The sequence below is a fragment of the Denticeps clupeoides genome, chromosome 18 (genome assembly GCF_900700375.1).
Source record: "Denticeps clupeoides chromosome 18, fDenClu1.1, whole genome shotgun sequence".
In the NCBI taxonomy this organism is placed as follows: Eukaryota; Metazoa; Chordata; class Actinopteri; order Clupeiformes; family Denticipitidae; genus Denticeps; species Denticeps clupeoides.
In genome coordinates, this window is record NC_041724.1 from 4,173,193 (window position 1) to 4,190,277 (window position 17,085).

Genomic DNA, 17,085 nt, shown 5'->3' on the forward strand with positions numbered 1-17,085 from the left:
AGAAACAGGGAGCGAATAAAATTGAGATGACAACCTGCCATATTCATTCATTTTACCCCGCGGCTGAATCAATGCCAGATTTATATAGATCCCACCCCCGAGACATTTTTATGAATGTGCGTGAGTGCTTACTGTAATTTATGAAGTGAAAGAGAGTCTCTTCAGCTGAGGGCTGAGAGACATTTTACAAAACGAGACGGCAGCACAACTTAGGGGCTGCAGTTCCTTGGAAATCAAAATATTAAAAATACCTTAGAAATATTGCAAAGATAAGAAATATGATCTCAATGCATGATGCAAAGTTGGTCCACGCCTTTATTACGTAAATGTTAGGTTAGAGCAATGCATTACTGTCTGGGTGTTCTAATAGGTGCATGAGTAATTCCGAATGCCGCAGCAAGATTTCTAACTAGAACCAGAAAATACGATCACATCACCCCGGTCTTACGTTTGATGCACTGGCTTTAGGGTTGGCTACAAAATCCTATTCTTGACCTATAAAGCTCTTAATGGTCTCGCCCCGCAGTACCTGAGTGGACGTTTAGTTATTTACGATCCTGCGTTCGAAGGGTACCCAAAGTACGGTAGGTCACAGCTGGGTGCAGGTCTTTCTCTTATAGAGCTCCTCAGTTGTTGAACGTCTTGTCGGTCAGTGTTCACTAAATGTTCACTAAAGTCCACTTTAAAATACAGTCACCTAGTCAGACATAGATAGTGTTCAAAGCTGTCCTAGTTAGGGTACCGGGCCACTATTACACTAATGTACCATTTATATCTACATTTACAGCATTTACCAGACGCCCTTATCCAGAGCAACTTACAGTCAGTAGTAACGGGGACAGTCCCCCTGGAGACACTCAGGGTTAAGTGTCTTAGTCAGGGACACAATGGTAGTAAGTGGGGTTTGAACCTGCGTCTTCTGATACACAGGCAAGTGTGTTACCCACTAGGCTACTACCACCCTACCACCATAACCATGTATTTCTGTACCACATTGTTTCTATTTGTTCTCTCTGAGACATGGAACCCAAAAACCCCAGAGACTATAAAGGACTCACGACTCTGGGCATCATTGGTATGGACAATCTTAAAAATAATGGACTTCTTGTTAACCGATTGTTAACAGTAACACTGTAGCTATGCCTACTGCATGCTCTTGCTACCCTGGAAGGGAGCGTCCGACTCTGAATTACTCCTTCCCATGGTTTCTTCCATTTTCTTCCTCCATGTGAGTTTTCGAGAGAGTTGTTCCTTGTTGTTGTTGTTGTTGTTATTGTTGATTCTATGGCCTCATGGACGTAGAAATAAACAGAAATAAACAGATAAAAAACAAGAAGTGACCGCTTGCTAGTTAACTGTATGTCGGAGGGGAGGCTATCCAGCTGTTTTTGTTAAGTTGTGTGCAACCACCACATAGTGACACAACGAAATGTGTCCTCTGCATGTAACCTTCACCCTTAGTGTGCAGTGGGCAGCCATGACAGGCGTCCGGGGAGCAGTGTGTGGGGACTGTGCCTTGATCAAGGGAACGTCAGTGGCACCTTGGCGGTTCGGGATTCAAACCGGCAAGCTTCCGATTACGGGTCCGCATCCTTACCCGCTAGGCCACCACTTCTCACGTCAACCCAGTTCCTTCAGCAGGAGCTGGTTCTGGCATGTATACAAATTTCGCAAGTGGCCATAGACAGAAAGATGAAAGGAAGGAAGGAGGGAAGAGAGAAAACATTAGAAATAGGTATCAGAGTCCATCGTGTACAAAGGCCTCTATTGTAAAAGAAAAAGACCAGTGAGGGATGTAAATGGAAAGTCGGAGGATTTATTCACCCACCTATTCTGATGAAGCCGTCCTCAGTGCGATGGTACTTGGGCACCTTCTCCCTGCCCTCTTTCAAGGCCTCTTTTTCCGATTGGATATTCTGTGGAAGAGGAAACAAAAGGGTCTTTACGAAGACCTGGAAAAATGTACAAAGCAAGCAAGAATTTATATACAGAAAAGTAGAGCAAGTAAACAAGGCTCTTTTAACCCTTCTTAATTTCTGACTCAGAAAAATATTTTATTACTGTGCTATAAACGAGCTCCCTAAATGAAAAACATCATGAAAAAATGTTTTTTTATGACGGACGCTATAGACCATATACTATTTTATATGTATAAATAAAACCATGTCAAGTGATGGTACAGAGTAAAAAATGGAATTCTCCCCCTCCCCTGTGCATTAGGGTCTGCGACTATGTCTGCATGCCGTGTCGCTTTCAGGCACGGGTAAGTCCCGCTTCTGTATTGTGCGCTTGGCGTTATCTCTCTCGCTCTTCCCCGCAAATTCCCTTCCCAGGTCACATCGTAACGAGCGTCATGAGCGGCTCGCTGTGGGGCAGTGGTGGCCTAGCGGTTAAGGAAGCGGCCCTGTAATCAGAAGGTTGCAGGTTCGAATCCCCATCCGCCAAGGTGCCACTGAGTTGCCACTGAGCAAAGCACCGTCCCCACACACTGCTCCCCGGGCGCCCGTCATGGCTGCCCACTGCTCACCATGGGTGATGGGTTAAAAGCAGGTGGTGGACGTTGAGCACCGTGAGCTAGTTGACTGTATGGACAGAAGAAGAACCCTCCCAATGTGTGGTGCAGTGGCTTGGTGTTTTTTCCTGTGCACCGTCGACGTTCATCGTTCCTTTCCCTCCCCCTCGGGGTGACACCTCCTAAAACAAATGGTCCACTGTTACCACTGTTTTGCAGATGACACCCAACTCTTCTTATCTTTTATGCCTTCAGATGTGCACGTGTCCATCAAGATCTCTGCCTGCCTGCCTGGCTGACGTCTCGTCGAAGATAGCAGCTCATCATCTGACGTGCTCATCATCTGACATTCCTCCCTCCCCACAACAGCACCTCCCCGGACGATTCTCCAATCTCTCCTTCTGTCATCGCGAGCAACCGTGTGATAACCACGGTGTAATTCCCTCTCCCACTCGTCACACATTGCCAATACTTCTTGCTTGTGCCGATTCCTAGTCTACAACATTAGAGGGATTCGGCCATTTTTGTTGACACAGGCTACACACAGGCTACCCAAACTGTAACTCACTCCTGGCTGGTCTTCCTCAGTGCCGCTCGACCTCTCCAGCTGATCCAGAACGCTGCCGCACGACTTGTTTTCGACCTTCCCAAATTCTCCCACACCACTCTACGGGCTTCCTGCAGCCGCCCGCATCAGATTCAAAATACCGATGCTACCGCGGTGGGAGGGATGACAGCAAGGGTGACGAAACACTGACTTCAGCTGGGGACACTGTGAGAAGCCATGGCAGATGCCCTCACTGATCAGAATGTAGAGCGTGCGGGGAGGAATCAAGCAACCGGGGAAGCATGAAGAGATCTGGGCCGACATGCTGACAGCTCTGGACTCTCCAGCAGACGTCAGGTAGGGTCCTTTGTGACTAACAGACAGCTGAGGCCCAAAGCCCAAAAATAATATGATAGAAACAGATCAAGAAACAGGCTAATGCAAGCGAGGAATGAAGACCTGAGATGTTGAGAAGGTTGGACCCGAGGAAGTGCCATGGGAAACTGCAAGACCTGGAGGATGGAGACAGCTCCGTCTTCCACTACTGACCATGACCTGGACTGTGCTTGTTCTTTGTTCATGAAATAACGAGCATTCATCCTACATCACTTACTGACAAAAGTTAAAGTGATGCGAGGAAAGAGCCGCTGACCTTTCAGTGCCAAGGAGATGTGTGACCTATAGCTGAAAAAGGCCAATCAATACCAGTTATTAAAGAAATGATTTCACCACGATCAATACGATAGAGCTATTCAGGCCCCTCTTGTGGTCTCCCCTCTCTCTCTCGTGGTGGAGGTGATTGCAACTAAGATCTGCAGGACCCCTGTAATCCACACACATCCCCTCATTGTAACCAGGCGGCTCCAGGCCTAACCCCCTCATTTCTGGCCGAATCACGCGAAGTCTGAACGCCCCTCTGGGGAGCAGGAGCCGGAGACGAGAGGAACAGGGGAGGAAGAGGAGAGAGAGAGAGCGAGAGACGAAGGGACGGCTTGGGAGGTGAACGCGCCGAAAAAACCCAGCTATTAATCTTGCAGCGAGCGCCCGTTTCCAGCCCTAATCTCCCCACCTCCCCGCTGCACGCCGGATGAAATATCTTCTTAAAGCAAACCCCAGGACCCGTGCCAGCGCAACGTCTGATCTGATTACTGCAGGGAAGCTGTATTTATTTCCCACTTCCTCTCCTCCCCCAGCCCTCTCCCACCAGGGTTCAGGAACCTTTTTACTTTATTCTGAGGACCTGGCTGCAGATAAGGAACATCTCGGACCGCTACAGGAACATCACGTGACCTCAGAAACGACAGCTGGACTTCTTTGTTAACCATGGACCTCGACGGACACTGTTTCTGGTGTGCTCAGAACTTTCATAATGGAATTATTTACTTTACAGTTTATTAACTGTAAGCTATTAAAATGCTGCAGTAATGCACATATTTTCTTTTGACATTTAATCCGGTAAACATTTGACATTCTGTCGATACTACCGATCAGCAGCAATGAGGTCCACCTCATCTGCCGCCATACCAAAGCACATAGGTATAAATAATAATTTGTGATTCAGTCACAGGTTGAAACCCCATAATCATAAGTTGTAGTGTAGTGTCAGGGTCAGAGAATATTAGATTCAGAAGGCCAATCAGAGTTCTCGATTGAGATGGATGCTGCACCACATCTTAAATTACACAGAATGAGGAAGCAGGAATCATCATCTCTATGGGCTCCACCCATTTTAGACTGTTTCCCTGAGCAAGACCCTTAACCCTGAGTGTATACAGGGGGAACGTCCCTATTACTACTGACTGTAAGTCACTCTGGATATGGTCGTCCGATAAAATGCCATAAATATAAATATATATAAATACTACTCATGAGTATTTTTTTTCTTCATTTGCACACATCATAATCTTGTCATAGAGTACTGAGTATCACAACAGTATTCACAGAATTGTGAATTTCATGTTCGTATCCCGCTGGGATTTACACCCCCTGCCTATTGCACTGCAGTCACCACAATGACTGTAAATCTGGTCCGGACAATTCCCATAAAGTGCTGAGATGGAGCTGTTGATTGATGATTATTGTACATAACAGACCAGCACTTCCTTGTTGAGAACCATGGCCACAACCACGTTCTGCGCTCAACCAGTCTGCAGCTTAAAAGGGGGACATGAACTTTGGCCCAGAATTCTCTCTCGCTATATCCTTTGTCTTCCCTACTTTGACCTGCCCGGGCCACCGAGGCGGCCTACCTTCACCACCACGCGGAGAGCGTAGATTGAGAGTGGGAAGCGTGGAGCTGTGGGGTCAGGTAGAAGTAAGGCACAGTGGCTGCAACGCGCTGGAAGTCTGTGATTGTGTGCTGCGTTTCGTAATTGGTCTCGCAGGCAATGTCCGTATCCCCGCAGATGGGACCGAAGGAGTCCGATGTGATGAAAACGTGACATTTCTTTTAATACAACTGCATCCGGGGTCAAAATGTAGACCAAATTACAAATAACCACTTTCAACTTTACGGCCTTTTCTTCATAAGCACTTTGAAAAGAAAAATATTTCTGTCTTTTCTGAGTGATTCGCCGCAAAGACCATTATATAAAAAAAACATCTTTCTCAATTTGCTTGAAAGTGGCCTTAAGGGCTTTTATTCCTCGGCAAAGCAAATGGCACCCTGCAGGCACCGAGCCTCCAGGACAGGAGGAATGAGGTTTTGTGTCTTAGCCCTGGCGTTACTAAAGAAGAGTGAAAGAGCGCGGCGGACTCACATCAAACGGCAACACCTCCACGGTGGTGTTGAACAGCTTGTCCCCTGGGTGCTCGATGTTCCCACTCCGGAAGAAATACCTACCACGGGGGGGAGAAGGGACATGAGCAGAGGGAGCTGCACGGATGGCAACGTCAAGCAGCGCAACCCCGAATCACGCCGCGCTGCCTTCGTGGTTTAAAAATGCATGCCATTTCCATTAGTTTTGGGAAACGTTTAAAATATTTAACGCGCACAACGTACATTTTTGCATGCATTGCGTACGTCTACCTTTCGATGCGGACCGGTGTGAAGAACCGGATGCGGATGAAGTCACCAGCCACTGGTGTGAAGGCCCAGAAGAAGTCCTCTCCTAAATAGGCCTTCTCCAGGGTGAAATGCTGGTAGGTCTTTAGGCTGGTGGTGACCTCCGCCAGTGGGTTGGCATGGCCCTTATGGAGCGTCTGCTTGCCAAAGTCTTTATCCTGGAACGCAAGAGCATGCGTGTGAGAACAGGCCATCCTTTTCACTGCCCCAAAGGGTTCCTTCGAAGCATCTGAACCATGGACGTGCAAAAATCAGTGAGTGCAGACAGCCCTTAAAAATTAAACTGCCAGTCAAAAAGTTATTCCTAAATATTTTACATCTTAGAAGACAAAACAAGCGAGGTTATGCAATAAACCAAAAAAAAAAAACTTGAGTGTCTCTGAATCAGGGAGCTTTTGCTGTGATAGTAACATTTCACACTCTTCTCTCTTCTCTCCACCACTTTAAGTTGGACAATGGGGACTGTTTCCAACAGTCCTAAAGGTTTATGCTGAACACTTTCTTATCATCCACTCATGTTAATAAGCATCTCATCAAGCGGGTTACGATTATGACAGAAGTGAATATCTTAGTCTCCATAATCAACACAGAGTGTGACATCTATCATTTTTGTGTGATTTTGTTGTCAGCACATTAAACTGTGTATAGGACAAAATATTTAATAAAAATAATTTAAAAATCTGTCATTCCATTACTGTTAAACACAGAAATTCATCACCAATCCACATGATGAGCTGCTGAGATAATCAGATCAATATATTTGATAATATTTTTTGTAAAATGGACAATGTGAAGCGCAGAGGACAGGTGTGGGGTCATGATTTTTTTTGATTGCTGCTACAATTAATGGAAGCTTCTGCTCATCATAAGAGTATAAGGGCGTCTGATAAAATACTGTAAATGTAAATGTGCTCTTGGTTGAGGAGCAGCCTCCTCCGTCCCCTTCTCACCTTCAGTTTCTGAATCTTTCCAGCCAGAGAGGAGTGGGTGCCCACATGCTGGAAGAGAGACGGCTTGAAGCGGATCCGCAGGTTGGCTTTCTGCCTGTCGCAGTGCTTCTGTGCGGCGACGAGAGAGATAACATTAGGTAGAGAGGAGAATACAGACGTTTTGAAAAGCTGGATGTGTGTCCAGGGGTGTCAACATTACACCAACATTAAAAGTTTTAACTGATTCGTCATGGCATCTTAGAGCTTCGTAATAAAAAAAAAAAAAGTAAACGGAAATGTGCTGTAACCTTAATTTTTTTTATCCTTAAAACTGGCTCATTCACTCACCGCATCCTTCTCAGGGTTGCACACCTTCACCCACATGATGTGGTCCAGCAGCCAGTCGATGGGTTTGTCCTTGTAGAACATGAGCATGAACTCCACGATCAGAGACAGGTCCAAGGACTTGAACATCTTACCTTCACATTAAATAAAAGAAAAAGAAAAATAGAGTTATTGCTATGGATTGAATAATTAGGGCACACCACTAATGTCCTACCTAATGATGAACCCACAGTTTTTCAGAACATAAACCCCATTATGTGGTTTTTGTATAGTTACGGCTTTTTAGGATTGGACGTGATGATTTGATGGGAGGAATCATGTGGATGAAAAACCTCCACATGCATCATCATCTTCTCTATCTAAAATTGTTTTCATCGTTCTCAAACTTTCAGGAACCTTGATGAACTGGACGGAGAACCCGTGTAGACATGCTCATGGTAATTTTTTTTTTATCTTAGACCAAGGCCACCTGTCAATCAGAAGAAAAAAAAAAAACGTGGGCAATGCCCTGAGTCCAAAATCATTTTTGCTTGCACACTAATTCCATAAAAACTCTCCAGGGAGAGAAAGTCACATGAGAAAAAAAAAACATGTTTTGCTCAAATCAAACCATGTACCAGGCTTTCACTCGCAGAAGGGAAATTTAATTAATGTAGAGTAATTTTAGAAAAAACTGTTTTTAATTTTTTTCCTCCTCTCCCCACTTCTACACTGATGAAATTTGTTAGCGCAGCGAGGAAAATGAATGTCACATTTCTCCTCAGGACAGTTTCGTGTTTATCCTTGATTCCTCACGAACCACGTTCCGACTCGAACCCTCCTCTCCCATACGCCCCATATTCCCCCAACATGGGAATTGTCCAACTTTTACCCAAATAAATCGACGGAAAAGGAAAGCATAAGCAGGTTTTCAGTACACGGTCTGGACGTTAAAAAGAACTTGTGTGAAACGTCAAAAATGCTGGAGGTTAATTTGAGAAAACAAAGCAGCGTGCATGCAGCAGTACATGTGGTGAACAGATTCGGGGGGGATAAAAAGCAGTTTGCATTCTGCACCACGCAGAGTGGTGAATACAGACCCCACTGTGAGGTCGGAGACAGTGACGAGATTTAATGCCGCCTCGTCCTCGAGGAGGGAACAAAATATGAAAAAAAAAACTGAGTCACAACAACAGAATCTGCAAAAAAAAAAAAAAATGTTTGTTTCTCCGACATGCAGCCGCTGTAAATGATTTGAAAAGGTGGCTGCACTCGCACCGGCACGCTGCGAGACACAGGCCCCTGACCAACAAACCCACGAGGTGCGGGCCCGCGCCGTTCATTCGCCCCAAAGTTTTCATTAGAATTCACCCCAAACCTCATTCACGGCCCGCAGCTCACGAGTCAAATGCAGACCCCCCCCCCCCTGCCCGCACCACCTTTTCTCAGCTTCTTATTCGTTTATTTGGATTTAACACCATTTCTCATTTCATTTAGAACAACTGAGCAGCTATAAAGGGGCTCAGTCACCTGAACATAGACGTGAAAATGATCTCAGAATGTTGTTCTGACCTGGCACTCTGGTTGGCTGACTGACACATGGATCATAAATGGCACCATTTTATTAGGCAATTATTCTTATTACTACTACTATTATTTTTTTTGCAATTTAATTGCAGAGTATATTATCTTCTGTACCATACCCCAGTTTAGATGTTCACATTCATGAAGACTTCATTGCAACTAGAAGTCCGTGATTTAAAATATCGCATGGTGTTGATTGCATGACGTTGCTCAGTAATTTTGCATGGTGCCTGTAAAGGAGGTTACATGAGGTGCAATGATAATCAAAGAGACACGGTCACGTGTTAGAGGTGTTGTGTAAGTGAAATGAATATTCATGAATGGTTGGTCTGACTAAAAACAAGATGGTAAATCGAGATGAATATGTAGAATGACATTTAGAGAGAGATACTGAAATATCAGAAAGCCCGGGGCCAGAGTAACTAAGCAGGTCAAATTAGCATCATGCATCTACGCTAACAATTGTCAAATTAACAAGGATTAAACGGAGTCAGTCCATCTCAATAAAGACCAACGCAATTTACCAAGAGTGATAATGCAGTGATTAGTGGAGATCTAACAGGGTGCAGGTCACCCGACGAGCAAACTGTTACTAGTGATGCAGGTTCTGCAGCAGGGGCCTTAAAAATTGTAAAGGCCCATACTTTTTTTTTTTTTTTTTTTTCCTAAGAAAAATCTGAGATGACAATGTTAAACCCAAAATCAAAGAGGTTCATTTTTCTTTTACAGTTATATAATGAATTTTGTTCAGATTCACTTCATTCTTTCTGTTATATTGTATTCTGATCACAAATGTTTTTTGGCTTTGTCATGTTTGGTAGTGTTATGTTTTGAGAGCAGTGATGAGATTTAAACTATGGAAAATGGAAAAATGGAAAGAAAGGGCTCAATAAAGCAATTATGGGAATACCACTGGACACTAGAAATCACAAAAAAAAAATGTTAAAAGAGATTTTCATGGCAAAGTTAAGCTCACACCATTACCATTAGTCAGGGGGATAACTGATACACTTCAGGCTAATTTTCCCCCTAACTAATCAATGCTTTTATGACTAGCAATGTTCCTTTACGTGGTTCAAGCTTCCTGCCCATTAATTTTGAACATTTCTGTCCATCTCAAAGCCGTCTGTTTTCCTTTGTTTCGCCAGTGAACAGACCCAGACACACCTGATAGTGTAGCACAGGTAGTTTATCCAGCAGATTAGTCCTTTCTAAAGCTGCATGTGAGGGAATTATGCGTCTAGCGCAGAGTGCTTCGTCTGCAGAGGGGAAATATCATTAGCAAGGCTGTGATCATGATGATAATGATATTTAATCATGTTATGGAGGCACGTCTCAGTATGCTTGATGCCATTACTACACACACACACACACACACACACACACACACACACACTGTAAATCTTTCATCGAAACATGATATGGGAAGAATTTGTTTTTCTGACTGATGATGGTGGTTTTGCGTGGTGTGTAGATGTGTTAATGTCTCCAGCGTTGGTGTTTAATGCTGATTTATATATATATTGTCATACTGCAGGCTCAGTGCGAGTTGATTCTGGAATTTATAACATTTAATTTCATATGCATCGCTGGGAACGGAGTGACTTGTCTGTAGAACTGAACGATTCCTGCTATGTGTCCAACATACAATGACTGTGTTTTTTTCATATATATACACACACACACACACACACACACACATACATACATATATATATGTGTGTGTGTGTGTGTGTGTGTGTGTATGTGTGTGTGTGTGTGTTTGTGAGTATAATTCCACATTACTTTACTTAGCAGACTCTTTCATACAAAGCGACTTACAAGAGGAAGCAATTCTCGTTTGGTTTCTGTAGATTTTGAGTTTACAAAAACTAAGAGCCCTGATAAGGCCTAATTTGTCAGAAATTGTTAAGTGCTAGAAAAAAAAAGTATTATTTTGTGAAGTGTGTATGCAATGGGAATTGTTCGGGAAGTGTGTGTGTGTGTGTGTTTGTGTGCGTGTGTGTGTGTGCGCATGCACGTGAGGCCGGTTGTTCACTACACTGTACAAAAAGGTACATCCTTGTGTACATGGGGGTCACACAGGAAATAATCAGAGCCAGCGGCTCCTTCAGCAATGGACTGTCACAGCTGTGCCAGGGTCAAAAGTCGTGCTTTGACGCAGAAGGGCCATGTATCCACTAATGATCCGCTCTTATCTCTCTTTCTCTCAGCAGCAACAAGTTCAGGGTAGCAGATCCTACAGATCCTTTAATTTGAAAAATGCCATTTTATTCTATTTCTATTCTTGATGGTCAGGGTCTTCTTTACTGTTATACAGTCAATTAGTAGTACAGTAATACAATCAAGATGTCTGTTTCAGTCTATATTCTATTTTGTGACCAATATGGGATCAAGTTCTGTTTTGTTATAATATGGATACAAGATTCTATTCCATTCCATTATATTCCCAGTATTATATTGAATCCTGAATCCTTATAATGAAGCATTCAAATATTCACAGTATTTGACCAACTGCCGAAGGAAATTTGACTTGGAACACACACTGTTTCCTTCAGCTTCAATCCATAGCTTCTGTCTGTAGACATGCCCATCTGTACCCTCCCAAGGAAAAATAGCCATTCATTTTCCAAGAAGAGTCTGATGCCGGAGTTCAGACACAGCTCAGAATGAACCTCCAGTGCAAAGAGGATCCCTGTGCTCTGGACACAAAACCTGCATGCCGGTGATTATGTGAGAGTATCTGTATGTCATCCGCCTTCTGTGTTTTTCTGTACATGACAACTGCGGACATGAAAAGCATGAAAAGGTCACAAGGTCAAAAGTAAATAATCAAAACGGGGAAAAAAAGACCGGGCGGCCGATTGGATTATCGCTGGAAGCGGCTGATGAATTGCTTGTGCGTCTCGGCGCTCCCCTGTGACTGAACGCTGATGTCAGGCGGGTCTGTTTTTATTTCCCCCGCAGCTCCCGGCCGATCCAGCCGCGGGTGACGCTTCTAAATGGATTTCTGCATCTCTGGCTGTGGCGAGCACGCCACCGCATGTGACCCACCACTCAGTTCTGGTTGTCAGCCTTCCTTTAGTTTTGGGTCAGAGAGCTCAAAACACAAAACACACTGACACACACACACACACACACACACACACACACACACACACAGAATCTCTGATGGCCAGGCTATGCTGATATTTCCACCTCCTTCAGAAGGGGTTTACTAATTCAGCTCAACCTTAAGCAACAAATTCAATCTAATTTCCCTTGGTATGATTTCCAAAATAGAGAGGGAGTTTGGGTGCGCTCTAGCGAGGGAGAGATAAGAAATTGATCACTTGCACCAGTATAAAATTACCCTCCAGATCACAGACAGGTCAACTGATGAATTAGTTCAAGTGAATTTATTACAAATTTGGAGCGTTTCTATCATATAGTTGTGACACTGTGAGATTACAGATTACAAATGCAGATTCAACCTTTCAGATAAGCATTAGAACTAGTGAGATGAATGGATGGATGGATTGATTCTCTAGGGAGAAGTGATGACTGAAAGTAGGGCTGCTATGATCTTTTCATAATTGGGTCATTGCTGATTGCCCACACTTTTCCTGGAATCCTGTGGGGTGGGAGTCAGTACAATATGCAAATCTCATGTGAGTGAAGCTATAAATCAGATAGAATTTCCCCCACAGTAATGTGACTGGACTGTAGTCATATTGGAATCGGAATAAAACATTATTTTTTTTATTTTTTATTCCATTGATTGAGACTGGACTGGGAATATTTCTGTCAGATTAAGATGCTATAATATTGTATGGACCAACAACGTTATTATTATATTATTATAGTTCGTAGTTTGTAGTTTATAGATTAGTTTATTGTCAGCATGGCGAGGCTGCTGTCTCTGTGTTTTTGCTGATGCAATGAAATATCAGACTTACCGATGAAGCCCAGCTGGGAGAACTCCAGGATCATCCAGTCCTCAGACGGCTGCTGCAGGGCGAAGTTCTTCATCGTGGTGAAATAATTGGGCCGAGCGACGATGTCGTCCTCCAGCTAAGCGAGTGAGACAGAGATGGACGTTTGTTTTAATCAGAAAAGATAAGATAAGATATATCTTTATAGTCATTGTCACTTCTCAAGAAACAATGAAATTTAAGGTACAGTCGAATCAGTGTGAGGCATGTAGTTAAAGACAGAAAGAAATTCTCACAGTACAACACGTATACAACAGTAAAAGTCCCACGCCCGTTTGTTTATTGTTGCCACACCTTTCACACTGTCAGTCAACGGCATTCATCATGGTACCAGTCAGAGACATGGCGTACAAAATCATTTCAAATTGAAGCTAGGCAGCCAGGAACGTCTGCACCACACTCAAAATATAATTTTCCAACAGGATGTGAACGAAGAGGAAAAAAAAGCTCCTTGTTCTTGATTCCATGAATCAAGAGTCGTGACAATTACTGTTGAGGACAAGCATGTAATGGAGTATCAAGGTTCTTACACAGCAGGGTAAACCAATTGAGCATTTATATTAAGTTATGGTACAGATAAGACCTGCAGCTTCCATTATCATGTGACCCATGAGCCGTCCCCACCGCCCGCTTGTGTGTGTGTGTGTGTGTGTGTGTGTGTGTATACATAAACACACACACAACCCGGCGGTGGCGACTGCACGTGGGTCACATGATAATGGAAGCTGCACCACATGATTAATTGCACCCAGAGTACACAGTGAAATGTGGTCTCTGCATTTAACCCACCCCATGAGGGAGCACTGGGCAGCCATGATGGGGGCCCGGGGAGCAGTGCGTGGGGACGGTGCTTTGAGATTCGTTACGCTAGACGTATTGTCCTTTGCTTGCAAAACTAAGCACCATTCAGTTATTACCTACCCCATCTGTTTTGTATGGCATCGCTCAATAGTATAAATGTACTATACATTTTGGCCACTGGTGGTATCTTTGGAGCAGTTTCCAGCTTTAAATGTTTATGTAGAGTGAAGAGAACGTGAAAGTGAAGTGATAGTCATTGTGAAACGTGTTCTCTGCATTAAACATTGCATCATGCTTGGTGAGCAGTGGGCAGCCATGAAAGGCGGGCAGCAGTGTGTTGGGATGGTACCTTGAACAAGGGGACCTCAGTGGCACCATGGCGGTTCGGGAGTTATACAGAGGACCTGTCTTTTTCAATAAAACATACATCGCTTAAACAACTCGTTAGATTTATTTATTTCTTGATTATATTTCCATTCAGAACTCTTTTTTTTTTTTCACACATGGACTGCAGAGTTCACAATGCATAGTCCTGACCCACCAGTAAGGCAACCAATAATGAATAAATATGCGTAAGATAAGATAACATAAGATGGGAAATTGTTCTCTTTAATACATATTTTAATACAGATTTTTTTTATGTTTGCAACTCACTCTGTGGCACCATCATTAAACATCCAGCCCTGCTCGCCCTCATTTTTAGCTGCAGCCCCAGTGATGAGGACTGCCATGGAAACCGACATAACTCTCACTACGAGGTAATGTGGCCATTGTCGAATCATTAGATTTTAGAAAAAAAAACACACACACTTTACTCATGTGTGTGAGACAGTGTAAATAACACAGCACAAAAAAAGGATGAGTCTCAATCAATTTTTGGTATTTTTGCTTTCATAAAGCAATGCTAACATCTGCTGAGAGCATCAGAGGTTGCCACTTCCTGTCTGGAAACAATAGGGAAGTTATTACACCAGCATTCAAGACCCCAAAATTTCCTTGAAGCTCAAAGCAGGGCTGTGGAAGCACACATGAAAAAAAATCTCTCTGCATGCATATGCCCACAAAACACGCCCGTCATGGCCATAAATGTCAGCAGCAGACGTGGCTGTCGTGTTCGGGAGGGTAAGCAGCGAGGCAAGGTGAACGTCACAAGGGTATCGAAAATAGATATTTATTCATTCCTTATTCTATTCCCGCACACATACATCATCGTCACTCGCTTGTCACAAGCTGCACGTGTGCAATCACAACACATACTGATGTGATGGGGCAGCATACAATGTAAACAACATGAAATGGTCTTTTATTTTTTTATTTTTTTTAAGTATGTTAAAAAATATGCTGAAAAAAGTGCTCCAGTGCCACCAGATCTGCTAATTACAAACCGCGGCTCTGACTGGCCTAGAGACATAAAACCAGCATCATGTGACACGGAGAGTCCCGGCAAGTTGACACTATTTCACGCTATTTGAAAAAAAACAGCAGTGCCACTGTACATTTTTAATGCAGTCTTTGTCCTGTTTAAGTCAGATGACGCCGAGTCCAAATGCCTTTATTTAATACTGAATTTAAGGCTGCATCCAATGGGATGGAGGGGTCATTACATCAGTCCAAAACTGTCTAAAAATTCAGGAGAGAAAAAAAATTGCATTTATAACATTTATATATGGGTGTTGAGCATTCCTAGCATGAAGTCAGCTTGACCGTCTAAACGGTCTGCCCATGCTCAGAACCGGCCCTGATGTAAGGTAACGTGGATCGGGGAAACTCGCACCGCTTTGCCAAGTTACAGCCCAGTTTTATCAATTATGATAAAAGTTGGCATGACTGGTGTGCTGAACAGGTGCTGGGGAAAAAATAATTTGGAATCTGTGGCTACTAACAGCAGATTTGGTGAGGCTGTGCACAAAGTCTGCAGACTGGCAATGTGTGGAGATAGAATTCTAACAAAACTAAAAACACGCGGCGAAAAGTTAGGTGTTAGGTGTTACATGAATTGGTGAAGTGAAATTTCATTGTGTGCACCAAAACAATCACTGTATCCTCTGCGTTTAACCCCTCACAGTGGGCAGCCGTGAAAGGCGCCCAGGAGCAGTGTGTGGGGACGGTACCTTGGTGAATGGGGACCTCAGTGGCAGTTGAACCCGCAACGCTAGGGTGTTCATTTCCTTACCTGTTAGGCCACCACTGCCACAGAGCCCCCTTTTTTGTTTTTCATTTCTTATTTGCATTTAATGATTATGGGGCAGTGGTGGCCTAGTGGGTAAGGAAGGTTGCTGTTCGAAACCTGAACCGCAATGGTGCCACTGAGGTGCCACTGAGTGACAAGTAATTACTTTCATTTGATTACAAAATAAAAAAAATAATCCAAGCCCCCACCGTGTCTCACCTGTACATAGTAAGTCCCTTTGGTCTGGGCGTACATCATCAGGAAGCAGTAGTCCAGGTTCTGCTTCGTCCGCCATCTGTGAAAAAAGCAGGAACCGGGTTAAACGCGTTGGCTGCCGGTTCCGAGCGTTCCCGTCAGGCCAGCATTTCCGTGGTAAGAGCGGAGAGGCCCTGCTTGGCGCTGTGTGTTGACGTTGAGCAGATTCCGGGAGGCGGATTTGAGGGGACGTGACCTCAGCTGCGGTGCGGTGGGTTCGGGTCTCTCCGCAACGGATCTCATTAGGAGCAGAACACTCTATTAGGCCTGTCAGTGAAAATCAATGGGGTTTTAAACAGGGGATGGGACGCAGTTTATGGGTCTGTAATCTACAACGCACACACACACACACACACACACACACACGCCAAAACAGTTTGGAAAAGCAAAGCATCATATTTTGCAACATGCCCTTGAGCATGTGACTCAATTAGTCAAGAGGGGATTAGTGTGTATGAACAGAAACACACACACACACACACACACAGACAGCTTGGCAGACAGAACACAGATGAAATAAACTATGATGATAACAAACATCTGTAATATCTGCTCCGTTGCCCTGGGCCTGTCCACCAAATGAGAATTCTGGGGTGAGGGGGGAGATACAAGAGAGAGAAAAAAACAGACTCGAGACTGAGCAGTTTGCATTCTATAACTTCTAGATCTGTGCTGACGGCAATCATAGATTAGCTTCACGGATTCATTCGACCAGCAGTGTTGATGCAGCTGATAAATTCTCCTTAATTCAGTTAAAGCCGCTGTTCTGCGCTTTTTGCCCCATTAACGTCTTTCTCAAGAGTCCCGCACATTAGCACAGATTCAGCCTGAGTGCGTCCATGCACTTGTTTCTAGGCCCAAGCACGTACACACACACACACACACACATTCTTTTTCACAATTTAATGAGGATGCACAGCAAAAA

The 17,085-nt window shown here is 44.0% G+C and overlaps 1 protein-coding gene across 1 annotated transcript in view; it reads right to left on the reverse strand.

The window, feature by feature from the left end:
* mgat4b (alpha-1,3-mannosyl-glycoprotein 4-beta-N-acetylglucosaminyltransferase B) overlaps positions 1-17,085 on the reverse strand; it is an 85,646-nt gene that overhangs the window by 3,113 nt on the left and 65,448 nt on the right. The window contains exons 7-13 of the mRNA XM_028959638.1: positions 16,125-16,200; positions 12,899-13,013; positions 7,401-7,531; positions 7,074-7,181; positions 6,088-6,281; positions 5,819-5,897; positions 1,829-1,916 (exon numbers count right to left, since the gene is read on the reverse strand). Coding sequence (XP_028815471.1) covers positions 1,829-1,916; positions 5,819-5,897; positions 6,088-6,281; positions 7,074-7,181; positions 7,401-7,531; positions 12,899-13,013; positions 16,125-16,200 — 791 coding nt within the window. The remainder of the gene's footprint in view (positions 1-1,828; positions 1,917-5,818; positions 5,898-6,087; positions 6,282-7,073; positions 7,182-7,400; positions 7,532-12,898; positions 13,014-16,124; positions 16,201-17,085) is intronic.